The sequence below is a fragment of the Parambassis ranga genome, chromosome 13 (assembly GCF_900634625.1).
Source record: "Parambassis ranga chromosome 13, fParRan2.1, whole genome shotgun sequence".
NCBI lineage: Eukaryota > Metazoa > Chordata > Actinopteri > Ambassidae > Parambassis > Parambassis ranga.
This window is the reverse complement of record NC_041033.1, coordinates 15,540,067-15,565,076: the sequence shown is the minus strand read 5'-3', so window position 1 is coordinate 15,565,076 and position 25,010 is coordinate 15,540,067. Positions and strand designations below refer to the sequence as shown.

The 25,010-nt window shown below is 41.2% G+C and overlaps 1 protein-coding gene across 3 annotated transcripts in view; it reads right to left on the bottom strand.

Moving 5' to 3' along the window:
* Positions 1-22,026, bottom strand: part of cadm1b (cell adhesion molecule 1b) — a 129,160-nt gene extending 107,134 nt beyond the window's left edge. For 2 of the 3 annotated variants that reach the window (XM_028419751.1, XM_028419753.1), the window contains exon 1: positions 21,898-22,026. In XM_028419751.1, the coding sequence (XP_028275552.1) occupies positions 21,898-21,973 (76 nt within the window). In that variant the 5' untranslated portion in view covers positions 21,974-22,026. The remainder of the gene's footprint in view (positions 1-21,897) is intronic. The other variant, XM_028419752.1, reaches the window with a different exon arrangement.
* Between the last annotated feature and the right edge of the window lie 2,984 nt (positions 22,027-25,010).

Genomic DNA, 25,010 nt, shown 5'->3' with positions numbered 1-25,010 from the left:
TGAGTAACAAAGCCCTGCCAAGCTTTACAGTTTCAAGAAGAAAAAAAAACCTCACCTCAAGGTTACAAGCAGCCAGGCTATGTGCAGCAAATGAAATACTCAAGGAAGACATAAGTCTCATTAAGGCCCATAAAGGACATCCCTAATAAAATCCTCAGCCTGACATGCAAGAGCTCTCCAGTGATGGCTGATTAATTGCTGGTGCAAATGAAAGCATGAGAGAGAGAGCCGGGGCTCTGTGGCTGTAATTTATCCTCTCCTGTCCTGTCTTGTCCTCACAGCCTGGGGAGATCGCCCAGGAAGACAGGAGACGGAGAGTGGGTGGATGCGGTGGAGGGGGGAGAGAGAGAGAGAGAGGAGAAAGGAGAGGAGAGGAGGTGGGATGGGTATCATCTTCATATTATGTGGAGGAAAACATGTTTAGGTGGCCGGTGAGATCATTTGTTTAGATTGTTTCAGTTATAACAAGCTGTATGTGTTGACATCTGGGTGTTTGAATGGGGAGAAAAATTCCCCGAGCAGGTCAGACTGATAATGATGACTGCAACATGGCCTGTGAGGAAATATGGTGGCAGCAAAGATGACCCAAAATATATTCTCGGCAGTCATACATCAAGTAAAGACCAGGCTATTTCATGACAGCTTGCTCTGTAATCCATCAATAATATAATGTTACTGATTCTCAGTCAGGATATATATTTCATCATTTCATCATCTCTCCTTTGTCAGATCTGTGTTTATGATTCATGGAAAGCTTTTCCAATGCCAGGAGGGCATACTTGTCAAACATATGGCTAATGAGTGACTAATTATTTCCATAAAATGCTTTGATGCTTTGCCTTTGATCATCTCCGAATCAGACCACAGCGGATTAATCAATGGTGGGGATGGCTTTAAGAATAGCCAGTGATGTATGGGGGCTGCCGCGGCTCAGGTCGGAAGACAGACATGGGGGTCCAAGGACAATCTGGGCCAGGATAATGCCCAGCTGAGGCCAGACACACCTGCCCTCTAACTGTAATAAGTGGCCGTGGCACATAAAAAAAGGGAGAGAGAGAGAGAGAGAGAGGGAAGAAACAAAGGAAGAGGGGTGAGGGGAAAAAATACTTTTACACAATCTGATCCTGCAGGGGGTTTATCTTCTAAATTAGAAATCTGCACCCGACTTAAATTCACAAATAAATTGGTTGTTTTCAACAAATAAAATCTGGCATCATGCAGTTCATTAGTGTTTCTACTGGGATCCACTGTTATTACTGCACTCATAAGTTTCCTTCCTTTCTGACAACCGCACATTTCATAGTTGTTTCGAACCGGCAGGATGTGATTTCTGTAGTGACACCGCCTAAATGTTCTGTTAATTACAGCCTGTCATTACAAGGGAAATTTACAGCAGAGGTCCAATTCTGAAGGCAGCTGAACCTGCTGGTGCCCTCCTACATTCATGCCAGATTCTCACCAGCGAGAATCGTTAGAGACGCTTGCCTGTGCATTTTAACCTAAACTGTCATCACCATGGTTAAAAATTAATGGTCCCAAATGGAACACATCTTCTGACTTATATGCTGTTTTTCATCTATATCTGAGGAAATGTTTGGCTGTTTTTCCCCTCTGCAATTATGCAAGTATGTCAAAATCACATTTTTTATTTAATTTTTTAAACAACTTTTTTTTCATTAAGTTACTGTGAGTTAAACCTATGAAGAAAAAAAATATATAAATAATAATAATTTTAGGATAAAATAAACTGCAAAAGTTGAATAATGGTATCATGAAATATGTGTGGATTATTTTGGATTGAATTCAGTACAATTATATACAGTACAGTCATTAGGGGAATATGATAATATCACCTTAAATATTTATATTCCATGCTGATAATAAATGTGAATGGGCCCAAAAAGAATATATGAGGAAAAACACGATCTAGCTTTCTTTAAATGATTTATTGTTTGTTAAAAAAGCCAATAAAATATATTTACTATTAACCCTTGGCACCCGTGGTGTTACTTGGGCGTTATGGTGGTCATGTGACTGCTGCATGTCATCGTCTCTCAGTTATCTCACTGCACATACAGATAAACAAAGCACAAAAAACACTAATTTCCTGCTGAAATCTGTTTTGTCTGACAGATAACAATTAAGCCTGGGTGTGCTGTCACCATCAGAACAACAAATTGGAGAGAAAAAGCTTCCTCCTGGCTGTGACCGTTACTTTCGGTCAGACTGTGGAAATGCACAGAAAGCTGAGCAGCGGCTGATGGACAGCAGCATCACAGCGCTGTCAGAATCTTCACTAACAAGCTGCTTCAAGCTGATTGAAGCCATGAAAAATTCAACTGGCCACATCACTCCAACAACAAGAAAGTAAGACTAAAAAAGGGCCTAAAGGGAAAGTCCCCTAAACTAACAGTTACTGGCAGTTTAAGTGACACTTAACTCAGCAGCACGAGAGCGATGGCTTAATAACGGGAAACAGAAGCATCAAACGGCTGCTGAAATGAGCGGAGAGGCCGGCTGCCAGACTCATTGTCACTGTCTGCTGGTGGTGCGTACGCTGCAGCTCTAACAGGTGATATATCATGTGAACTATCATACAGCTGGCAAGAGTGATGATGATTTAAAAGGCTCGGTGAGAGGAGACAGCTTGTCTGAAAGCCTTGTTTCAGAGTGTCCGCAGTCACCTTCAAATGCAGCTCCTCTTGACTGAAGGCTTGATGACTCTCATAAATACACAATCGTAATTATGAGCCAGCAACAAACAAACCTCCATTTTTCAGGCCATTCTGACAACACTAAGGGTAAACCAAGTAGGCCTTGCTGGCATTTTGCATATCTCATCTGACTGATGTGTCATTGTGACGGTTTAATACTCCATAATTATGCCATTGTGGATGCCTGATGGCCGAACTGGTCTGAGATGGCAACGTGCGGCTGCAGATTGAAAAGCGAGTCGACGTTTTTTGTTTTTTTTTCTGCAAATTGCGAGGGTGTTGATGACACAAGAGGTGATGAATATCCGAAAGTGACCTACACAACACAAAGAGTGATAGCTGGAAAGAAACGCAAACAAACAAGCAGTTGGTCTGTCTGACATGCCCGCGTGTCTGGGAAATCATTAGACATAATTATGCATAATCGCCGGACAACAACATGTCAGCCATCACTCTAACAGTTTGTTTACTGTGAATAGATCATTTCAAACTTTACACTTTATATAAGCACACAGTGACAGCATTTTCCCTAATAATGTCACTTACACTTACAATATACTCTGACAGACAGGTGCTCCCCCGAGGGCCCCGCCAACTGTCATTCAACACTTTATCAGCCATGGGCTCAATGTGTCATCTGAATGAACCATAAAGTCAACATGTGCTGCTAATCAACAAGTAATAAAGTCAGAGACAACAAGTGTCTCTTTATTCTGCAGGAGTGACATTTACTGAATAAATGTCTTGTGTCAAAATAAATCTGTTCATACTTTTGATTTGTTAACTTTATGCATGTTTTGCTGCCACCTGATTTCTTTATCACACTATGTAACAGACAGTGTTTGGCCTACTTGTAACTCACTTCATATTTCTAAACCCAGTCCTTTAAATCTTAATCTAATCCCAGGATCTCACTGTTATAAAACAGCACCTGATGAGACACCGGTCTGTTGGTTGAGGCTCCAGTATGAACATGATGAACTGTTGTGTGAGGACATGTGTTGAATAATGTTGTAAAGTTACAGTAAACAGCAGCCAAAAACAAACAAACACCCACATCCTTCGTTGTTATTCAACCTCCAACCTCCAGAGTCAGGAACTGAAGTTCCCTGTGTGGCCTCTGGGGGGCTGCCTCCACAGACCTCACAGACCTACATGTTAAAATGTTCAGCTGTAGAGCACATTAAAATAAACAGCCTGTTTACATATGTCACTCAATATGATATTTGTAGTTTTTAGCATAATTAGGAGCCACAAAGGCACATTTTTACACAACCAAGCTACATCATAACGATGGTTCGGTTCAGGTGTCAGGTGATCATGTCATGAGTTTTCACTGGTTCCCTGTTTTATTTTGAAGGGCTCACCTCTCCTTCTCATGTCAGGTGTTTTGACTTCCTCGTCCTTCCTGTGTCTCCTCCTGCCCCGCCCTAAGGTGTTGCACCTGGGTGCCGCCGTCTCTTCCTCTACCTCATGTATCTTTGTCTTCCCCTCCCTCCCTGCCAGAGTATTGTTGTCTTGCACTCTTTGTTCCAGCCAGTTTCCAAGAGTTTTCTCTTTTTAGCCCAATTGGATTTTTGACCTTTGCTTCCTCTGACTTGGACTTTTTGCCTCAACCCTATGTTTTTTATTATTTTTTATTGTGCCTAAAATATGATTAAAATCTTGAACTCTTGGTCATGCATTTGAGTCCAGCCTATTGTTCTTATGGTTGTTGGTCTATTCAGTTTTGTCCAGAGGCTATAAACGCTGATAAGAGACGCTGAAAATCAAAAATGAACTGAGAGACTTCACAAGCTAATAATAATTGATTTTTGGTATATAACTCTACTTTCAGAACTAAAGAAAACACTTTTTGGCAATAAGATGCTTTCTGTTAAACCCTTTGTGTCAAAAAATCCTTCAGCAAAATATCAGTAATTACTTCTGTGTCAAAGCTGCTGAAGTTGTATTTAATCATCCAATTCAATTTTGAACTCAGCAGAAGTGTGACTGAGATTAAGGGTACAGTTTTGACCTTAACTGAAGCACAGCAAAATGCTGCTTAATTCATTTTTTACACATGCGTCCCTCAGCACTCGTACCAACCTTGAGATTGGACACAGGGATGAAAAACACAGCTCTCCCACACACAGAGGTGTATGAATGAATGTGAGGATCACTTAATACATTGGCCTGCACCACAACCTTGACTGAAGTCGGTAAAAAGATAGCTATTGGAACACATCTTTGTTCTCCACAGTATTCACCCCCACACGTTTTCACCTCAGCAAAAACTACAATGGACATGAGAATCATGTTTAATGGCACCAATGGAATTTAAAAGTCGTCATTAATTTACTTTAGAAATCAAGTATTAAAGTAGTATGTTGGCATTTAGATGAGGTGGTTAATAAGGTATTAAAGTATGGTATTAGGTAAGTTTTTTCTGAGTTCATTGGTACACACACACACACACAGGAACAGCTCCAAACTGCTGTATTTCTTTTTCTTCCTGTCCATTCTTGTCTCTATATTTCTGACTCTGGTTTGCTCTGAACAGAGTGGTTAAGTCCCGCCCATTGCAGTGAATTTTCTGGGACCTTAATTCTAAAAAAACAAAAACAAAACACATGAACAGTGGTCTATGGAAAGAGACAAATTATTACTGTGAGCCTGTCTGTATCTTAGATTCAACATATGATCATTTGCCAATTTTATTGTATTTTTTTTAAATAAGGAAGGTCACAGTTTGTTGCAAAACTGATAAAGGTATGAAACTGTCAAGCAGTCTCTGCTGCAGTCAGAGCCGAGAGCAGACCCGCACCACTCTGCCTCCAACCGTGTAGAAAGCTGCCGCTGGTCCCGCCAAGGCTTACAGAGCGGGATGTACAAAGCATATTTCAATGTGGCAAAATGAAAAGAAAACAAAAACTGTGGAAATTCGACCACAATTATGCAAATGATGCATGATGATGTAATTTAGTGGGACAGCCAATAGCTACTTTTCTTACTGAGGAGTTGGCAACATTGGAGAATCTCTCTGAAGCACAAACACAAGCAGAGACAGCAACAGCAGCAACACTATGTAATAACATGGTAAATGTTGGATAATTGGGATAGATATTTTATGCTGATCTATGGTATTTCCAGAGTGTTAAAAAATTAGAAAAAATCTCAACAATGCCAGTCCAAATAGTCAGACCTGTCTAAGCCTATAGAGTCCATGGTGTCACACATTCAATTTTAAAGTCCTCATACAACTCAAGACTATACGCATACACGCCTTCACAGCAGGGCACCCTCTGGGCTGCAGTTCTATTTGAAAGTTCTATACTTCATCTGATTGTATGTCATTGTTGCAGTGTTCATACAGTGGACATGTATTTTCTTTTGTTTCTTCCTTCCTTTATTAAAAGCTCAACGTGCACATCAATATACATGAAGAGTGTCTGACAAAGTTTTCAAACTTTTTCTGTCTGTCTGGTGTTTCTTTTTAAGCATAATATGCACACAGCATAAAATTGAAAAACATCTACCTTCTTCTTTTCATAGCTGCATCTGACATAAAGCACAATAATTACCACATTTTGATGCTACAAAGACACACCAGAAATGAAAGCGACAAGGTCAGGCTGACCTCAGCTCATGTAATTTCATACCAACATATCCACAGATAATTAGTTTGTTTTTTTTCTGTGGGTTAAAAATGTCTTCTGACGATTCAAATAATGGCAGCCCCTCTTTCTTCAAATGCAACATTTTGATGGATTATGCAGTGTCAACCTTCACCGCGCTGAACACATTTGAATAAATGTAGATTTGAGATTTACTGAAAGATGAGGCCAACATGTCAAAGTGATACACAACTGAATGCAAATGCTCTGTACTTTGAGGATGCAGCGGTTCAGAAACGTAGCAGAGACTCTTACACCGAATCAAAAATGTTTTTCATGTTGATTTAATTTATTCAGGTTGTTGTCACACCATGAATATCATATTGTCACATTGAACTGACAGGCAGTAATAAAGTTAATAGTGATTCGTCTGTGCTCAGACATGTATTGTACAAACTGTCTTCATTTCAGACAAAGTTTTTCGCTTGCTGTCGTCACGTCATTAGAAATTCAGGGGAAAGAATTTCGAACATGAAGAGATTCTGTTAAATTGGCCTGAACGTACCGTATGAAAAAGCAGGGGGAATAAAAGAGTAATTTGTTCACACAGTGAGAAACAATCAGCTTAAACCTTAGAAGATGTGACATTTGGGTAGCAGTGACAAAATGAAATCATGTACAACAATCCTATTACACATGTATGCCATTTGACAGCCCTTAAGTCTACTGATATTTCAACCAGAATAATCCACGTTGTGCAGGTCCAGCCTATTTATTCATGCACAGATCGTGATGCTCTCTGGCTTGGGAAATCAGCTTTTGCCTCAATACCAGCCTTGTCACACACATACTTCCCTTGCTAACTACACTATCTCCCTGCCTGTTCAAGCAAAACCTTATGCTAAGTAAATCATTTACATCTCCCAAGCAGCCTATCTACATTTTCCAATAAAACCCTAAATTGATGGATGTCATCTTAGTGCTCACAGGCAATAACTCCTGCTGCTTCGAAATAACAATATGTTTTGGTTTTATGAGGTCTAGACATGCTATTCTTTTTAATGACATCCCTAGGCCAGTGCTGTTTACATTTATTGATATCTGTTTTTAGACTGGGTCCTCCTCAGAGCTTTTCTATAGAGAGCTGGATTTGACTTATGCTGACAAACTCAAACTTTTCATTCAGAGAGCTTAGACCACAGGCTGAGGCAGATAAGGCAAATATTTTCTTTATATTCTGCACAGACAGGAATTCTGATGAATTGTTACAGCTGAAAATTCATAAAAGAAAAAAATTGATTGGAGTGATTGAGTTTGATGCTTTTGTTTTGATAATGGGAAAATAACAATTCTTGTATGAGTTAATTTTTGTACACAAAGTAGCTGAAAGAACTGCACTGTACAAGCTAATCAATCACACCACATCTGAAACTGGATACATAATGCCACTTTGTACTATAAGATGGTGGAAAGCAAGTCAATCTAGCTTCTGCTATCAGTCCAACTCAAGAGGATGAAAATGTAGTGCAACCCCTAGATAGATAGATAGATAGATAGATAGATAGATAGATAGATAGATAGATAGATAGATAGATAGATAGATAGATAGATAGATAGATAGATCATGTGCATTGTGTGACTATTCCACATAAATAAATGAGATATTTTTTCATACCTTTGAAGAACCATGAACAAACACATTCTAAATATCTGTGCTGTTTTTCTCTGAAGTGGGCAGAGCTCATCCTTACAGCACACCAACAACAGGGTGCAATTACATAGAAGCTATTATCATACATTATCAGCAAGAGTGTTAGGAGCTGGTATCCGTCACATGAGCTCCTCTTTTCTCTTTTAAAAGCATTGCTCTCCACACCATGATGTACAATTTGGCAGTGAGTGACGAGCTAGGAGGAGGCTTGTCCCAAGAGGAAACTCATCCTCTGTGCGAAAGGAGTGAAAACATTTAGCAGGCGAGATAAAACAGCAGAGGAAGTCACACTGAAAGGTCACATGTCAAGCGGTAGGCAGATACTGTACATCAAACGTAACAATAATCATTTTATTTTTGGTAATGTGTCATTATCTTCCACTGAAATTATTTTTAAAGAGAATTCAATTAAATTTAGTTGAATTTAGATGCAGCTGAGTCACTACTGCCAAACTGGGAATGAAACCGTGTTTATGGCTGCATAAACTGACAATTCCAGTAATGATTCTGTTTACGACTAACAAATAATGATCTCGTTTATGAGCCACTGCGCCTGGAGAAAATAAGACTGCAAAGTTTCACGGGCCTGCATGAAATCACAGCCCTCAGACTTCACAGGAAGGAAACAGCAGAGCACAGAGCTACAGTACCCTCACTGAAAGGACTGACAGCCCTCAGAAGGGGGGGGGCATCAGTGGAGCTTACAGGGAAACTAAATCCATATGTGGTTGATGCAGCACATGAAGGACAGAGCAAAGTTCAGTGTGTGCTAGTTACCGGTCCTAAAAACGTTGGATCATTACTGTGCATCAAGGAGTCAAAAAAGATAGGTGTTGAATCTTTTTGTAAGCAGTAGCTCTTCGATAATGAGTGCTGGCATGTGTTGTGCCTCGGAGGACAACAGAAAACCAATTGAAACTGTTTTAGAGGGGGCGGAGGCTTTACAATGACAAATTACATTTATGAACTGTCAAAATTAAATGAAACTGGATTGCAGAAAAAAGCATGAAGAACCACAAACAGGTCTTTGCGAGGAATGCACTTTGCTTGTTGCTGCTGCATGTGTGTACTGATTTTAGGCTACAGAGATCCAGAGGTGAGGGTGTGCTGAGGTGCCATGTTGTCATTCTGTTGTCTAGCTTTTGTGTTTATTGTGCACAATTTCCCATCTATATAAGGTGACCATCTTGAAACTTAAACAATTTGGACAATTGGGACATCAGAGATTTCATATCAACGATCACCAGAATGTGATTTACAGTTGCATCTAGTGGCGCAAAGTGGTATTGCCAGAGGCTAGCCACTTGACCTACGAAGTTCAAGAACTATCGTTATTTCTTCACATCCTGTGTTCCATTGTATATACAGTAAAAAAGAACTAACATTATCTGTAAAGCGTTAAAAGTCAAACCTAGTTATTTCTGTCCATGGCAGCGAGATGTTAAAAACATCTGAAATCATGTTAATATTGGATACTGTCTCCTGCTCACAAAGAGCAGGAGGAGATGTGTGTTTTGTGTGTCTCTCCTACAAAAAGCCAGAAAGCTTCAGTGAAGACTCACAAACAGCATTAAAAATAGTGCACTTTTGAGTATATTTATATATGCAAATATAACTGCTCTTCCCATTTTTTCCAGAATTGGCACACTGGTGGAACAAAGAATGAAGAAAAGATGAAAGAATTAACTTGAGTGAAAATCTGACATGTGGAATCGGCTTATCTTGACAAATGAATAGCATTAATGGAGGTTTGCCACAGAGATCCATCTAAAGTGAGAAGTGGAACTACTTCCAATATAAGTTGTACAAGACTCTTTAATAGGAAAAGTAACAGAACCACAATAAAACCAGCATCAACACTTAATGATAAAGGACAAATGTGATTTGTTTACCCCATTAGAGCCCATAGCTCATTAAGGGAGACTCAACACCTCTTTTAGATCCACTGGGAAAACAAACGAAAAAAAATCCTATATACTCACATAATGAGAGAAAAATCATAAACTAAATAAAAGTTAAATGAGGAAAAAAAGTTAGAAGATACAAACTTTGCCATTACGTCTTATTTTGGTGGGACTTTGGTTAGGTAACGTATCTTTTGAAGCTTAATTAGTGATTCAAATACAACCTATTCCTGAAAAAAATCACACACAGAGTTAAGTTGATTGTGCTATCCATCCTTCTTAAGTTTAATCTTTTGTGGCACTTTGACTTAATTGGATAGCCAGCATAGAAAATCAGGAGGGCAAAACGGGGGTCGTGTCAGATAAAGACGCACCATCAGGGTGTCTACGTGTTAAATATTGAAGCTGAAGTTTCACTGTATCATTCGTTTTTAACATTCATGGAAGCGGGGTTGATTTTAATTGAAGTATTTTAGCAGCAGGAATAGATGCCCTGACATTAGCTCCTCTCATCTCATCATAAAGTAGACGTGGTGGGAGTTGTTGCCACGGTAACCGAGACGAAAATCTTCACCTAAACCTAAGCAAGTAGTTTTTGTGCCCTTTGTTGGTCTGAAACGCAGTTGCAAGGCTGGCAACATGGACTGTGATCTCACAGATCTCACGAGAACATTCTGGTACTTTGCACCTACTTATCTACTCCGTAATGGGACATACTGAGTCTTTTTCTGGCACACTAAATGGTGTAGCAGTATCTGGGTACCACCACACCGCCTACAATGTCTTAATGTTCTGAGGGTGCAGTTGATGGTAACTGTTCTCCCACCATGCTGTACTCTAAGAAAAAATTAAAACAAACGGTGTGAAACGGCTTCAAGGACTTCTCCAAAACAAACAAAAAAAAAAGTGCTGTTTTCAATTTCTGGACACAAATTCGATTGAGAAAAAGAAAAGCTGTCGTGCGGAAAGCTCCCCGTCTGAACTGCAGAGCAGCTGCTCGGGCCTACCTCCCCTGTTTAGCTGCAGACACACTGCTATTTGGGAGCCAATGGATCAAGCCCATATTTCCTCTCAAATACATTTACCTGTCATCTTAGATGTAAACAATGTGACTTTGAGTTTCCCCCTTCCATTAGCTCTATTGCCTCCCATGTCTCTCCGCAGTGCAATGACTCAAGTATGAGAAGTAATCAATAGGCTTCTGGTTTGGGTGAATGAGTCTTAGTGCTGGGTTTGCACAGTCTTGATCAGCCTGACAATGACAGATTATACTGCTGTATCTGAGAGTAATTAAGATGTGTGTATCGTCACACTGATAACTCAAGAGCATGATGCGCCCCCCCGAGGCCGGCAGCGCCAACCTGTCAGACAACAGCTCACTTCTGAGTAAACAGCATCGAAACCTCTTATGATTCACCTTGAAAAGGAGCCGTCAGCCACATTTTCAACCTCTCATCTTACATCTTTACATTTTTTAGGTGCAGCCAAGTGTTACCCTTATTATTCCTGTTAAGTTAAAAGCTTGAGTGTTTAGAGGAAAAAGAAAACTCTTTCACTTCCTTCTCTATAACAGCTGGAATTTGGAGCTCTGCTCAGATATGAAATATAAAAAAGGCTACATCTTGGTTATATTTTAACAACCTTCTCATTTCTGCCCACATGACTGGTGACATTAGCTTATAGCCTGGAATAAAGACTGGAAACAGGGTTCTCCCATCACCATGTTACATCTCCGAAAAGAACCTAAAGTCAAAGCAGCTAATATACATCTGAAAAATATACTGAATAAACACAGAGACCGTCAAATTATCAAAATGTGCCATATAATTTGCTGGTTTAAGCTTCTTAAACGGGAGGATTTACTGCTTTTCTTTGTTTTGTTTCACTTTAAATTTAATATTTTTTGGAGATTGGGACTCATGTTGAATTTACAATAACAATTTTATCAAAAGCTAAACATTGTCAGTGAGGTAGATGTTATTTCAGGGCGGTTTCCTGAATAAATCACATCAGAGTTTGTATTTTTTCCAGTCTTTTAAAGTACTTAATGTTTCTTTAAGACGTGTTTGTTCTTTCCAGCTGGCATCCCTGAGTGTATTGTTCAAATAAAATTAGAGAAGCACTGAAGGAGGGGGAGGGGGAGGGGGGTTGCAATGGGGGCATTGCTGAATGGAAACACAGAAACTTGGAAGGTCTGGGCTATTCTAATGTTGTCCCCACGTCTAGCTACATCCTGCTGTGTAAGGGAATAATATTTCATTCAGTCTGCATAAATGCATTTACAAACAGCGCTCCAACCAGAGAGGGAGTGACTGATTCCATGGGATGGTGTTAAAAGCGAGAACGGTGCCTGTGCTGATTTCTCACTGTATATAAACAAGACATGAATCTGGGAAAATGAGATTTTTTTTTACTCCTATCTCAGAGTAAAATACAGCAGCAGCAACAAATTGCCTTTACATTAGTAGTGTAAGATGTATTGATTAGAGCAGTGTTTGTCATTCTGTCAGTCCTCAGTAGGAAGGAATGCTCGTACTCTTGATTTTGTACAATGGCACTGCATTACTCCCACCTGTGTGTGCCTGTTTACACAGGGCTCTGGGTACACACTGGTTATTTTATCAGATCTGCCCAAACAAGCCAGGGAGGTAAAAGAGAGGTGCTGCTCCTCTCTGGTCAACTCAAATGCAACTGAGCTCTGCCAGTCAGTGAAAAGCTCCTGTCTGCAGACTTCTTTAAAGTGAATGACCCACCATCGAACCACACAGGACACCGAGGATAAAACTCATCTAAGGGAGGTCTGGGCAACTCAATACCTTCCAATGTGGCCAAAACAAGCTACTAATATAATGATAAAGCCACTCATGATCATTTTTCTCAGCAGTCCAGACAAAGCCAAACACTGCAGCTGCTGATTTGAGCAGCAAAATCTTTTTCATTTCAACTGAAGCAGTGGATTAGGGGCAGCTCGATAACTGAATTTATTGATTAGAGATTCAGTCTTTTCTCACAGAATGAGTCCTTTCTTCTTCCCATTGATCAGCTGTTATTTAGTCTTAATGTTTTGGTCTGATTGTCGTTCACTCTCAGCACTGCTGAACTTCTCTCTGGCACTGAATGACCTAAAGATGAGCCGATTTTTCATGGGGATATCTGTTATCAAACGCAACCAGTGGCATTCACTGAGACAAAAGACAGTGAATACTGGACACAAATCTGTCAGAAGGACAAAAAGTAATTGATAATGGCTTAATGTAGAGATATACAGCAAGTCAGTGGCCATCTGTCATCATATGGGCTGATGCCAGCATTAGCATTAGCTGCTATTCAGGCTACACCAAATCTCATACGGCGTTCATGGTCTCAGCAAAGTTTCTGTCTTCAAACGATTGTTGAGCTTCAGGATAACCATCTCTGGACTATCCAGTCTCTGCACAGCTGTCTTGCAACACATTTTTCCTTGACTGTTAATAGCAGCAAACACCCAGTGAGCAGAATCAGTGGGCAACATGCTGACATACTTGCCCTTGCAGCTCTGGAAATTTGGCAACAACAATATCCTAACAAGTGTAGCCACCATCCCTCAACTGGGACTTCTTCTTCAACCCGCTACATCCATAGAGGATCTCGCCGTCGGTTTGTTTTGTCCAAACTTGGTGACTCCATCATTTCATCCCTCTTGACTGCAGCACATCCCGTCACACAGCTGGCACGTCATCACATGCATCATCAGAGCAGACCACTGCTGCGAATAAAAGCGCCAGGCTCTTGTTCAATGTTGTTGTGCTTGGTAATTTTGATATCCATGTTGACTCTAACTCCTGCCGCCATGCAGCTGAGTTCATGCAGGTTCTGGATTGCCTGAACCTTCAGTAGCTTGTTGATGCCCCCACACGTAACCGGGGACACACCTTGGACCTTGTCATCACCAACATTGCCCCAATTACTGACCTCCATGTATATGACTTAGATGTCTAAGACCACCTGGCCATCACTATGAGGCTACCTTTCCCACCTCTCCCCATTAAGCCACAACACCACATCACTTCCAAGAACATCAAGAACATCTACTCCACCTCCCTCAGCCTGCACCTGCAGCTCCTTCGACCCCCTCCACATTTATCGGTCAATGACCTCACAGACTTTTACAGTGATAGCCTGAACTCCATACTGGACATTCATGCCCCACAAACAACCCAGCCATTCACACGCTCAGCTCCCTAGTTCACGAGCTTAGGCACTAGAAAAGTCGAGTTCTGGAATGAGCGTTTACAACCTCAGGGCTGACATAAACTGGCCTACCAGGAACACCAAAAGACATATGTCAAGGCACTTTCTAAGGCTAGATTAGATTATTACTCTAAAGTCATTGACAAAAACCTTTGGCACTCAAAACAACTCTTCTCAACCATCAGCCACCTTTTTAAACCATACACCCCATCGCACAGTAATCACACTGTTGACCACTGTAGCCAGTTCCTAGATTTCTTCACATCAAAATCACAACAAACAACACTTTTATTACAGTCACATCACAGCATCTATCACACTTCTCCCCTACCATGCAGCAGGAGGTCGAAAACATCATCTGCAAATCAAAACCCTCTACATGCCCTCTGGACCCCTCCTCTTCCTGAGAACCCACAACCACGCAATCAGTCTGCTCATTACAAGAATCAGAAACCTCTCTCTCCAAACTGGCCATGTCCCACCCTCCCTATTGCTCTTATCAGGCCCCACCTCAAAAAACCCACACTAGATCCTGAAGTCTTCTCCAATTACAGACCCCTCTCCAACCTTCCATTCCTCTTCAAGATCGAAGATATGAAAACATCCCATCTGGTTTTCGCTTATCAGAATCACAAATGTCCTGTTGATGGCTTCTGGCTCTGGCTCCCCATCCCTCCTCATCTTTCTCGACCTCACTGCTGCATTTGATATTTTTGATCACCATATCCTCCTCCACCTCCTTCAGCATTACATTGGACTCGACAACACAACTCTCCACTGGTTTCAATCATATCTCACAGGGAGGACTGAGTTTGTAGCCCTGGGGGATGCAAAATCCTGGCCCTATAATGTGACCAGTGGAGTCCCCCAGGTCTCAGTGCTCGGTCTGACTCTTTTCTTCATATACATGCTCCCCCTTGGCCATGTAATCAGCAGGCATCAGGCTCATTCCATTGCTATGCTGATGACACCCAACTGTATATCAAGGTCACCCTTACCTCCACCCCATCGGCCAACATTACACACCTTTCTTCCTGTCTTGAGGAGATAAAGGTGTGGATGAGTCAAACCCTCCTGCAGCTGAATAGCTCCAAAACCTCAGCCATTTAAATCGGCAACCCTCACAAGCTTAGCTCCTCCCCATCACCTCCATATCATTTTCCGGTCACTACATTCCCCTCAGTGCTAACCTGGGGGTTGAATTTGAATGCTTTTGAAAATCAAACTCCGCCCCTCTTAGGGCACATCACCCCCTTCCTTCATACGCTCCATTATCTCCCCCATCCACCTCTGCATCAAATACAAACTCCTCCTCCACACTCACTTCTGTCTTTATGGTATTGCCCCTGAATATCTCACTGAACTCCTCACCCCGCACACAAATTCCAGAACCCGGTCAAGCCAGATGTTCAAACTGCGGCCTCCCAGGACTCACCTCAAGACCATGGGTGACAGGGCCTATGTGTCTGCTGCTCTTCATCTGTGGAACGCCCTGCCAGACCACCTCGTTTCTACAGTATGTTGCACTTTGAGATTTGCTATCAAATGTACAGTGCATTACAAATAAAAACGTCATTAACAAATCACCTCATTATAATCTCATATCTAGAGCACTAGCCTAAACCTTACTTGCCCACAAAGTTATGAACATTAACAAGGTTATATAACACTAGATACTCCCTCTATCGTTTTATACCTATCTATCAACGCTGTGATAAACTGTCACATCTTTGGATGTTAATTTTAAAGTAACGACATGACAAGTAACCAGACGTCTGTTGATGACAACCATTGATTTCCTTACTTTATGTACATTATCATGCAAATTCTATGCAAATATATGGGTACGATATTTGCGATTTTGCCAGGGGATTTTAATCCCAATAAGTTTTTGGCTGCTTGAATTAAAAAAATTGAAAAATATGTGGGGAACGTGTGTGAAAGACAGATGGGCCGAGGATGATATACAAGCAGAACTGCAGGAAGCACATTAAAAAGGAAAGGGGGAAATCAAGTCGGCTCTGAACTGGATCCTCATTTATATATTTATTTTATTATTATTATAATAAGGTGCTGGTTATGAAGGATATCAGCCTACTGGAGTTCTTCATTTAGAGAGTGCTGAGCTTTGACTGCTCCACAGCCTTAATGGTGGCTTGTAATTGCTCCATCACCCATACTAATGTGCACTCTGTGTCCCTTTCAAAACAAAAGCATCACAGCCAATAGAGTGAGGTCTCTCAGATCCGGGGAACAGAGAGAACAATGTCATATTCATAAGCGGAGACATCAGCTCTCCTCCTCATTACCACGGCGCTGTGAATGGAAGCTTCTGTCCCCACCGTCATGAAAGAACCTGTCATCTGTCTGTTTCTCCTAATTGACTGTTTACTACATTTCATCACAGACACAGACAGATACGTTTTTGATCGTCCTTAGTTTGTCATTTAGTTTGACGCCACATTACAAATCACTCACAAAGAAAAATATTTTTTTATACAATAACTGATATAGCATATCTGCATCCGTGCTCCCATGACCTTGACACAACAAGCAGAATCTGTTTTTACTTAAAGGTCAAGCTACGTAGACAAAAGGCCTTGTACTGAGTTGATATCTCCAAGGAAAGATTGGAGTCCTTCAGATACTGACAAGAATAGTGAGTCAAGGATAGAAAGAGATTTTCAATTTTTTACCAAAGTGGACCTCTATAACCAACTTCTTTCTCAGTGTGCATTGGCTGACAAGTACTGAAGTGAATTCTGCCTGTTTGCTTTTCAGCTGCAAGGACCCTGTGCACGCCGTTCTACAACTCAAAAGACTATGAAGTTTGATCGTGAACATACACACACTGTCACGAACAAGGGGATGGTTTAAATATATTTACAGATTAAAACACTGAAAGTAAAGTCTTTGTTACATCTGCTACAAGTGGTTAAATTCCTCACATGGATCATGTGCCAATTCTCCAGCAGCCCCCCGCTTCCCAACAGTAAGATTAGCTGCCACCGTATAAAGTAGTGCCATGCATTATCCAGCAATTAGAGTGAGGCTTATTAAGCAGAGTTTAATGTAAATTTAATGAGCAATAAATTCAATTTCTTTAAATAGAAGAGTATATTATTGTTACAAATGATGTACTACGGTGATCTCACCGAACAGGCGATGAAATACTTCACAAGGCGGGCACATATCAACGGGCCATTAAGTGCGGTATTAAATTTATCCTGAAACACTGTACAGAACTCGGAGTGCTTTATATTTTTTTTACACAGACAGTAGAAAGAAGACCACGTCTGTTTGCCACAGAGAGCTGCTGAAACATCATCAATTAGCAGAATGACAGAAAATCAATCTGCTGCTGTTTTGATAATCAGTTAATTGGTCGAGTCATGTCAACAATAATAACTTGGGAGAATCTGGTGTTCTTTGTTTTGTGTGAGAGAAAATTGAATCTTGTATGAAATATGATTTGTTCAATCCATCATCACAAGAGACCAAGATCAGAGGATGAAGTTTAATGGTTACGTAGCTGTTTGCCCTCTTGTGGTCAAGTGAAGTGTGCTTAAAATCTCTGGATTGAGGCGTCGCCACAATTGCCAAAAATGGCAGAGAAGCTTGTTGCTTATGGGAGAAATTTGCCCTCAAGCATGTCATGAAAGAGGCCATTAAACCTAACCAAAATGATAAACAACATGTCTGAAAAGATCTCCAGGCTCATGGGTGGAAACTAGGCTTGTGCAAAATCGTATTGTGTGCAATTAATCGTCAGAAAAACTGTAATCGATTAATATTTGCCACTTATCGATTACGGCGATTAGTGCCTCGTCATGATGACGCATTTTTGTGTGCGGCGTAGTCTCACCATCACCCGCGCACATGTGAGCCCACAATAACAATAAAAAGACAGTGGTGTTCAGTTAAATAATGCGGAGCAGCACGTTTCTAACATAAGTTCAACGTCTGTCACCATAAGCCCGAGCACGAAGAAAGCGCAACGAGGACACAACACTACACTACAGCTGTATATAGTGCCGCGACATGCATTAGGTGAAGCGTGTAGCGTTGGTTGTTGCTATAGTAACTGAATTTTTGCTCGTATCAAATGAATAAACTCCGATCTTTATTTACGGACTCCACAGCAAGATAGGAAACATTGCAACAGCGAAGTCTCCTCCAGCAGATATTGGAAAGAATTCCACTCAGCCGAGAATCCGCGGTACGTTTAGTCATTGTTCTCCTTACGACCAAACGAAGCGCTGGAAGAACGTAACGTAGGTTGATTTGCACAGACACACATTTAAATGTGAAATTGTCCGGTTTGTTTATTTGTTTGTTTTTTCTGCTGCTGTTCTACAGTCTGAGTGAAAACATGCACTAGTGTGGGACATATTCCAGTCACATTTGCGCAGACACATTTTTTAACTTGAAATAATCACTGATGTGACTTTTCTGAACTTTGTTTGTCTATTTGTCTGTTTAATTTTAATGTTGACATGCTTTGTGACCTTAAGATAAAAACATTTGAAGGACAAAGTTACTTTAAATGTTTGCTTCATTATTATTTTGAAGCAGTTTGTGCCTCAATATTATCAATACATATTTCCATGGCTGGTTGGTGCCTAATCACCAGCTTAGCCTGTTGTGAATGAAGTAGTTAACTTGACTGATGATTTGTCGGCATCATGCTAGAACACTGTGCCAATTTAGAGTCAAAAACATGTAAGTGCAACTGTCATCAATTAATCGTCAAGTTAATCGTTATCGGCTAAATGCCATCGTGATTAATTAATCGTGATTAATTTTTTTGCCAATATCGCCCAACCCTAGTGGAAACCTCAATTTGGGTCTGTCCATTGTCTCCTCGAGAACTATTTGAGAAAACAAATTTACAAATCTGTAAACATGGACATTTAACAGACTTCCTCCCACTGGCTACCTAGAAAGAAGTTTTTGTCAGATTGACTTGATGTGTGAATAAAAAAGGTAATTGTTTGTTTTAGCATGGCACCACATCTGAACTAAACAAAACTAAACCATCTCTTCAGTAGCTCCAGTGTGATTGTGAAAGGACAACCCCGGAGTTCATGAGTGAAAACAGACATCTTGGTAATCAATCTATTCCGATGTGTTGGAATTCACAGACAGACTTTCACACAGGTCTACCTTGACAACATCAGAACAGCCTTACACAATAAAATAAAATGATTGAATCAGGAAACATATTTGAGCAACTTCCTCCACTCTCATAGCATCATTTCACCTGCATCAGCTCTAAATGCACTTCACACTGCCGGCTCAACACCTAATAGCGAACACACACAATTAGAGACTACCTTGTGGAGCACTTAGCTGCTAAGGATCCAGATATTTCCCACAGGAGCTGGCAGAGGCCAAAAACACAGTTGAAAGAGAGTGGATGTTTGGCTTAAAGGTGAACAGAAACAAATAATGTTAACTGCTGAACAACTGCTGCATGAACACGACTTCCACTAGAAGAACACAACAGACTTTTTAAGCTTTTCAATATGACTACGATTGACCCCCCCAACTCCTCCTTAGTGCCTCTCATCAAAAAAATCCACACACTGTGAATAAATGAATAAACTTCCTGTCGGTGCTGACACGCACCACTGCCACAGGACAAGCGTAACACACAGGGAGATGAACACATGTAAGAAAACTGAAGAAATAACTCCCGCCTCCAGAAGAGGAATAGACATGAACACAAATTGAGGGCAGAGCAGCGCACACTGTGAGCAGATTTCAGCAGTATCTGTTTCAAAGCCAACACCCCCCCCCCCACCGCATATGCAGCCAGAGAACATCTTCAATCACTTATCGGGTCACATGCCAACTGGCAACCAAGAGCACCCTAACAACAGTACGTTTCCTTTTGTTCCTCTGAGATCCTGTCCTTCAGCAGCGCCTTGAGGCTTCATGACAGCTCGTATTGATCCACTTCACCATCACTCAGTCCTGATGAATGACTTTAAACCAGCAATAAGTGGGGTTATGCAACCTTAAGAAATTCAACCATCTGATCCGCTGCAACAGGCCGAGCCCCAGGAGACGCCAAAAGAAACACCGCTAAACACATTCTTTGTTGCAATGCTAAGTCTCTGCATTCATAACAGGATCCTCAGATGAGAGTTTTATTGGTGCCTACTGTAACAACAACTTTCTCTTATGATGGCCCACAGCTGTATTTATATAGCCTATATATATCCACAGCAACAGAGAAATCATACAAACCCTCAGGTTAGGTCTGGCTTTCTACCTGAACCAGGAGGCTGTATGTTCAGTTTTTGACTACTGCTGCTGCTTCTGCAGCCCTCCGTGTGCTGAGCTCCAGGGTATTGCTCATTCATAATGCCTTATTTTATTCCACCGAGAGGTTAATTAAATTAATGTGACAAGGAGACGCTAGACAATGCTGTAAATGTCATTCAACTGCTATTCAACACAGACCTTAATAAATCCAACAACTGTGAAATGAAAGCTCTGTAAGCAGTCAACTGAAAACACACACACTCTAAAAGTAACCTCATTTCAGGAGCACTCACACACACACAGAGAGAGAGAGAGGCGCTGATGACTTTCTGCAGACCTGTTGATGGCTACTGTAAAGTGTGTGTGTGTGTGTGTGTGTGTGTGTGTGTGTGTGATTCCACTAAGGGCAAAAGAATTCAAGTCGCTCAAGAAGTCTTCAAGTGTAAACCTGTCATCGCAACTGTTGCTTGCAATTTTAACAGCCGGGTGGATTGACAACGCAACAACACGTCCATCCTACCTCTGGGAGGGATTTAAAGTGACTGCGAGCTGACATTTTAACCGCTTCACATGCGTCATATTGTCAGCGGATACGTTTTCCAGGAAAAAAATAAAAAACACACACACACACACACACACGCACACACACACAGACTGACGCATGCAACTCTGATGCAACCGCGGCGGAATAACGGGGAAATTATGGGACGGGGGTTACTGCAATAGTCGTGCACGTTTAGGCACCCTTGGCTCATGCAGTGGCACATTGGAAAAGCTTTTAGAGCGACGTGGCAGATACACGTTTCCAGCCTCACGCTGTCAGGAGGAGAAGTGTGAGGACTGCGGATTGGAGAACACACACACACACACACACACACATTGGCATCACGGGGCTGCAGTTGTGCGGCCAGAGGACACTGTGCGAGACAAGAGCTGCAATGCGTGTTTTTCTCCAAAGCGCACCTGACTTGAGAGATGTGTAGACAGCGGGGTGAGTTTGGACTGAGACGCTTTATGCTGAGGGACAGTGCATGTGCGTCTGAGTCTTGTCCCCCTCGTGGCAAAAGAGTCGGTCTCGTTTGATAACACAGAAACACGTTTCAAGCAGAAAGTGCCTCTCACTTGTACTCGATCTAAACACTGTGGGACCACTCGATTATGACTTTATCCCCGCCTATATGTGCAGCAGGACTTTTGTGTTTATAGCAGCCCTTTGTAGCAGAACTCGGGACAGCACCTAATCAGCGCTAAAATTACAAGATAAGTACAGTCTCCAGAAACAGCGCGAGTATCTCGGCTGTATCAGAGCCCATAGAAAGTGATGCTGAGATTTGAGGGGAAGCTTGTGCGCATCGAGCGCGCAAACGCACCACAACTTCTCCCCGGTAGCTACTCCTCGGGCTTTTTTATGCTGTACAATGTACAATTCTGCATCACGCACACAAATCACCAGTAAAAAAAAAACTTACCTTTAGGAAGAAACGCCGCAGAAATCACGAAAACAGAGAAAGAAATAGCGAGAGATCCGCTCCCCGTGATCGCCATGTTGGACACCTGCTTGAGACTGGCGGCGCTAAATCACCTAGAGACGGCCATGGGATGAAAATGTAGACACATGAGAGGTGGAGGGAGGGCTCAAGCAGGGAGCCCGCTATCATATTGGGCTGCGTTATGTTGCAATGACACCTAGGCCTATAAAATAATAGCTATATGAATATTATAGTCACGCATAAGCATGATTTAGAATGTTTTTTTGTTTTTTTAAACTGAATACCAAAGTCTGTAATTCCCAGTGGGAATGTTGGAGTGATATTACAGTGATTCTGTGGGAAGTGTAAAACACCACACAGGGCTGTGAGGTAAATTCACCACAGACACTTTATAGGAATATTATAGTAATTTTCTTTTATGGTTATAGCCTGTTAGTTCATGCGAGTGAAACCAACCTATACTCAACTGGCTGCACTTTGGTTTTTATAGCCAAGGCTGCAGATAAAACTGACTTTATCATGCAGTCAGCTGTGCATTCTTATGTGTTTGAACACCCTAAAGGCTGCAGCCAAACACATAATAACCTATTGGAGCCACAAAGCGGTGACTGCAACACTGCTGCATGTCCTAAACAATACAAATATGTGCATTAAAGGGATGTACATGTTCCCTTTTAAACCACACACAGAGCTGTTCAATTAAAGGAGCAATTAGTCAAGTTTAGTAAAGCTGGATCTTAAGTCATTCAACTCAATGCCTACTCAAAGAGCGCCCCCTTTTCTTCAAATTGTGCACTACACTTTGTAGCAGAGGCATGATCTTCCACATAAAAAAAAACAAATCATAAGTTGAGGTTTTAAAAAAAACAGTTTGTATGGAAATGAAATATTGCAGCTTATTAATAAGTGTGACCGACTGAACTCTCTCCGTGCTTTATTATGTCTCCTAATGTTTCAGCTCCTCTAACTTATTCTCACCTGGTATATGTGGACAATCTTCCGGGAATCACAGAGAGACAGAGAAGCGTGCATGACAACGTTGAATCTCATTTCCCTTTTTCATTGTGTCAAAACAGCACAAAGGCTGCTAATTGCACAATCTATTCTCTGAGACTGCGTGTCAGTCCTCATTCCATGGATGAGTAGATAGCATTTAGAACTTCACTCTAATGCTGCAGCCGTCCCTATCGCTACAGATTGAATTCCACACATCAAATTTATTTCAGATGTTATTATCTGTGGCAGCTTGCCAGTTCTGCCTGCCACTCACACAATGTCTCCACAAGGTGTTTTCTCCTTGCATGCAGCCCCGGCTGGTCTGTTATATTTTCTGACAGCATAGCACTGACTGGGCATCAGGCTGCAAAGTTCAACTAGCAGAAAAATGTTCAGTAAGTCAGAAAATTTGTACTTTTTCTTTAAACATAAATATGTTTTTTGTGATAATTTGATTTGCAATATCTCACAAAACACACAATGTTTTGTTTTCACTCCCTTTCTCTCTCTTTGCTGTCTCAGTGATTCACTCCACTACTGCATGGCATTTCCTTTGCTCACGAGAATGGGGTTCCTGGGTCTCTCTCTCAGAGAAGAGAAGCCCAGCGTTTCTGTCTCCCCCAGCAGGATGAATAATGGATGGGAATAGATCAGATGACTGAACTGCTTCATCTGGATCCTCTGTAGTAATGGCCAGCCATAGATTCTCTCTCTATATATATGTGTGTGTGTGTGTGTTGTGTCTTGCAAGGAGTTTATTTTGGAGCTCCTGCATATAGGAGCTATAGTCATGCACTGAATAGCGATGGTGCTGTTTAATAGGGCAGCCATCAGCATTTTCTATTTAAATTAGTGGAGAAACTGGTAATAAAAGATTTTCACTCAGGCCTCTTTCTCAGTTAGTGTTTGATTAGAAATGCAATGGTTTTAAATTAAGATTTCTTTTCCCCCTTGGTATGAAATCAATCAAATTAACGGAAATTGAATTATTTGAGATGGTAATCTGTTTAGGCAAACCATTCAGCATGAAAATGTTTTCCTCCTGTTGTGAAAGGAAGAATAATTGAATCAGACCCTTGTAAGTGACCCCCGATGGCTGAAGCAGAACCAGGCTTATTGAAATGAAATGTAGATTTTCTCATGCTTGGACCATGTACATGAACATGCAGGGGTATGTAACATTTAAATTTCCTCACATAGTATATGTATATGGACTCACACGTGGATGGTTTGTAACACAGCAGGATGGAATCATGTATGAGGAAATGGGTGTTTGCCAGCCTTAAACTTTAGCCCAGTTATCTACATTTGTTCCCCCAAAGTTATTTTAGTACATCAGGATTTATAAAGGAGAACAGTAGTACTGCAGATTTCTGTCTTTTTTTGAACCCCTTTGCAAATTTTGGGAGGAAATGATACTCCAAATATATCACCACAGGTCATCAATTCTTTATGCCCCTAAGGTATGAAACACGTGCGCTCAGTTTGATTCCTGCTTCTTTTTTGGTCACACTATTACACAGAGGTGTATATTTACTAGAGGTAAATGACAGGCAGAGCCGTATTTTGATGCAGTCAAGCTGATATTTTGCCATTAATAATTACTTGCCTGTTTGTGAAAGAAAGCATACAGATGTGGGGAAATACATAGTATCCTCCGTGCATGTGTTCATTTGTGGCAACAGGATTCACCGTTTCCCCTCAATAATTGCATACAGTAATGATCTCCATCATTCTCCCCAACAGAAAACAGCTAAATGCCTAATTGGTACACACATGCTACACATTTTATCAGCCGATGCATGCACGGGCAATTCTGCATCAGCAGACATACGGCAGGTGATTGTAATAAATCACGAGTCACGTGGTGCCTCACAGTGGCTTAATGGTAATAAATTTGTCAGGGTAGTGTATACGTCAACCCGACTGGATAGGCATGAGAGTGCCTCTCTTGTCTCTATATATGTGCAGAAGAAAAATAATGTTTCAGTCCTCCCATTTGTATTCGTCAGAGCTCTGGAAGACTACGGGGCCATGCACTCTGCGTTCTGTGGTCACTTCAGTCCTTTTCAGAGCTCAAAATGTTCTATTAACCT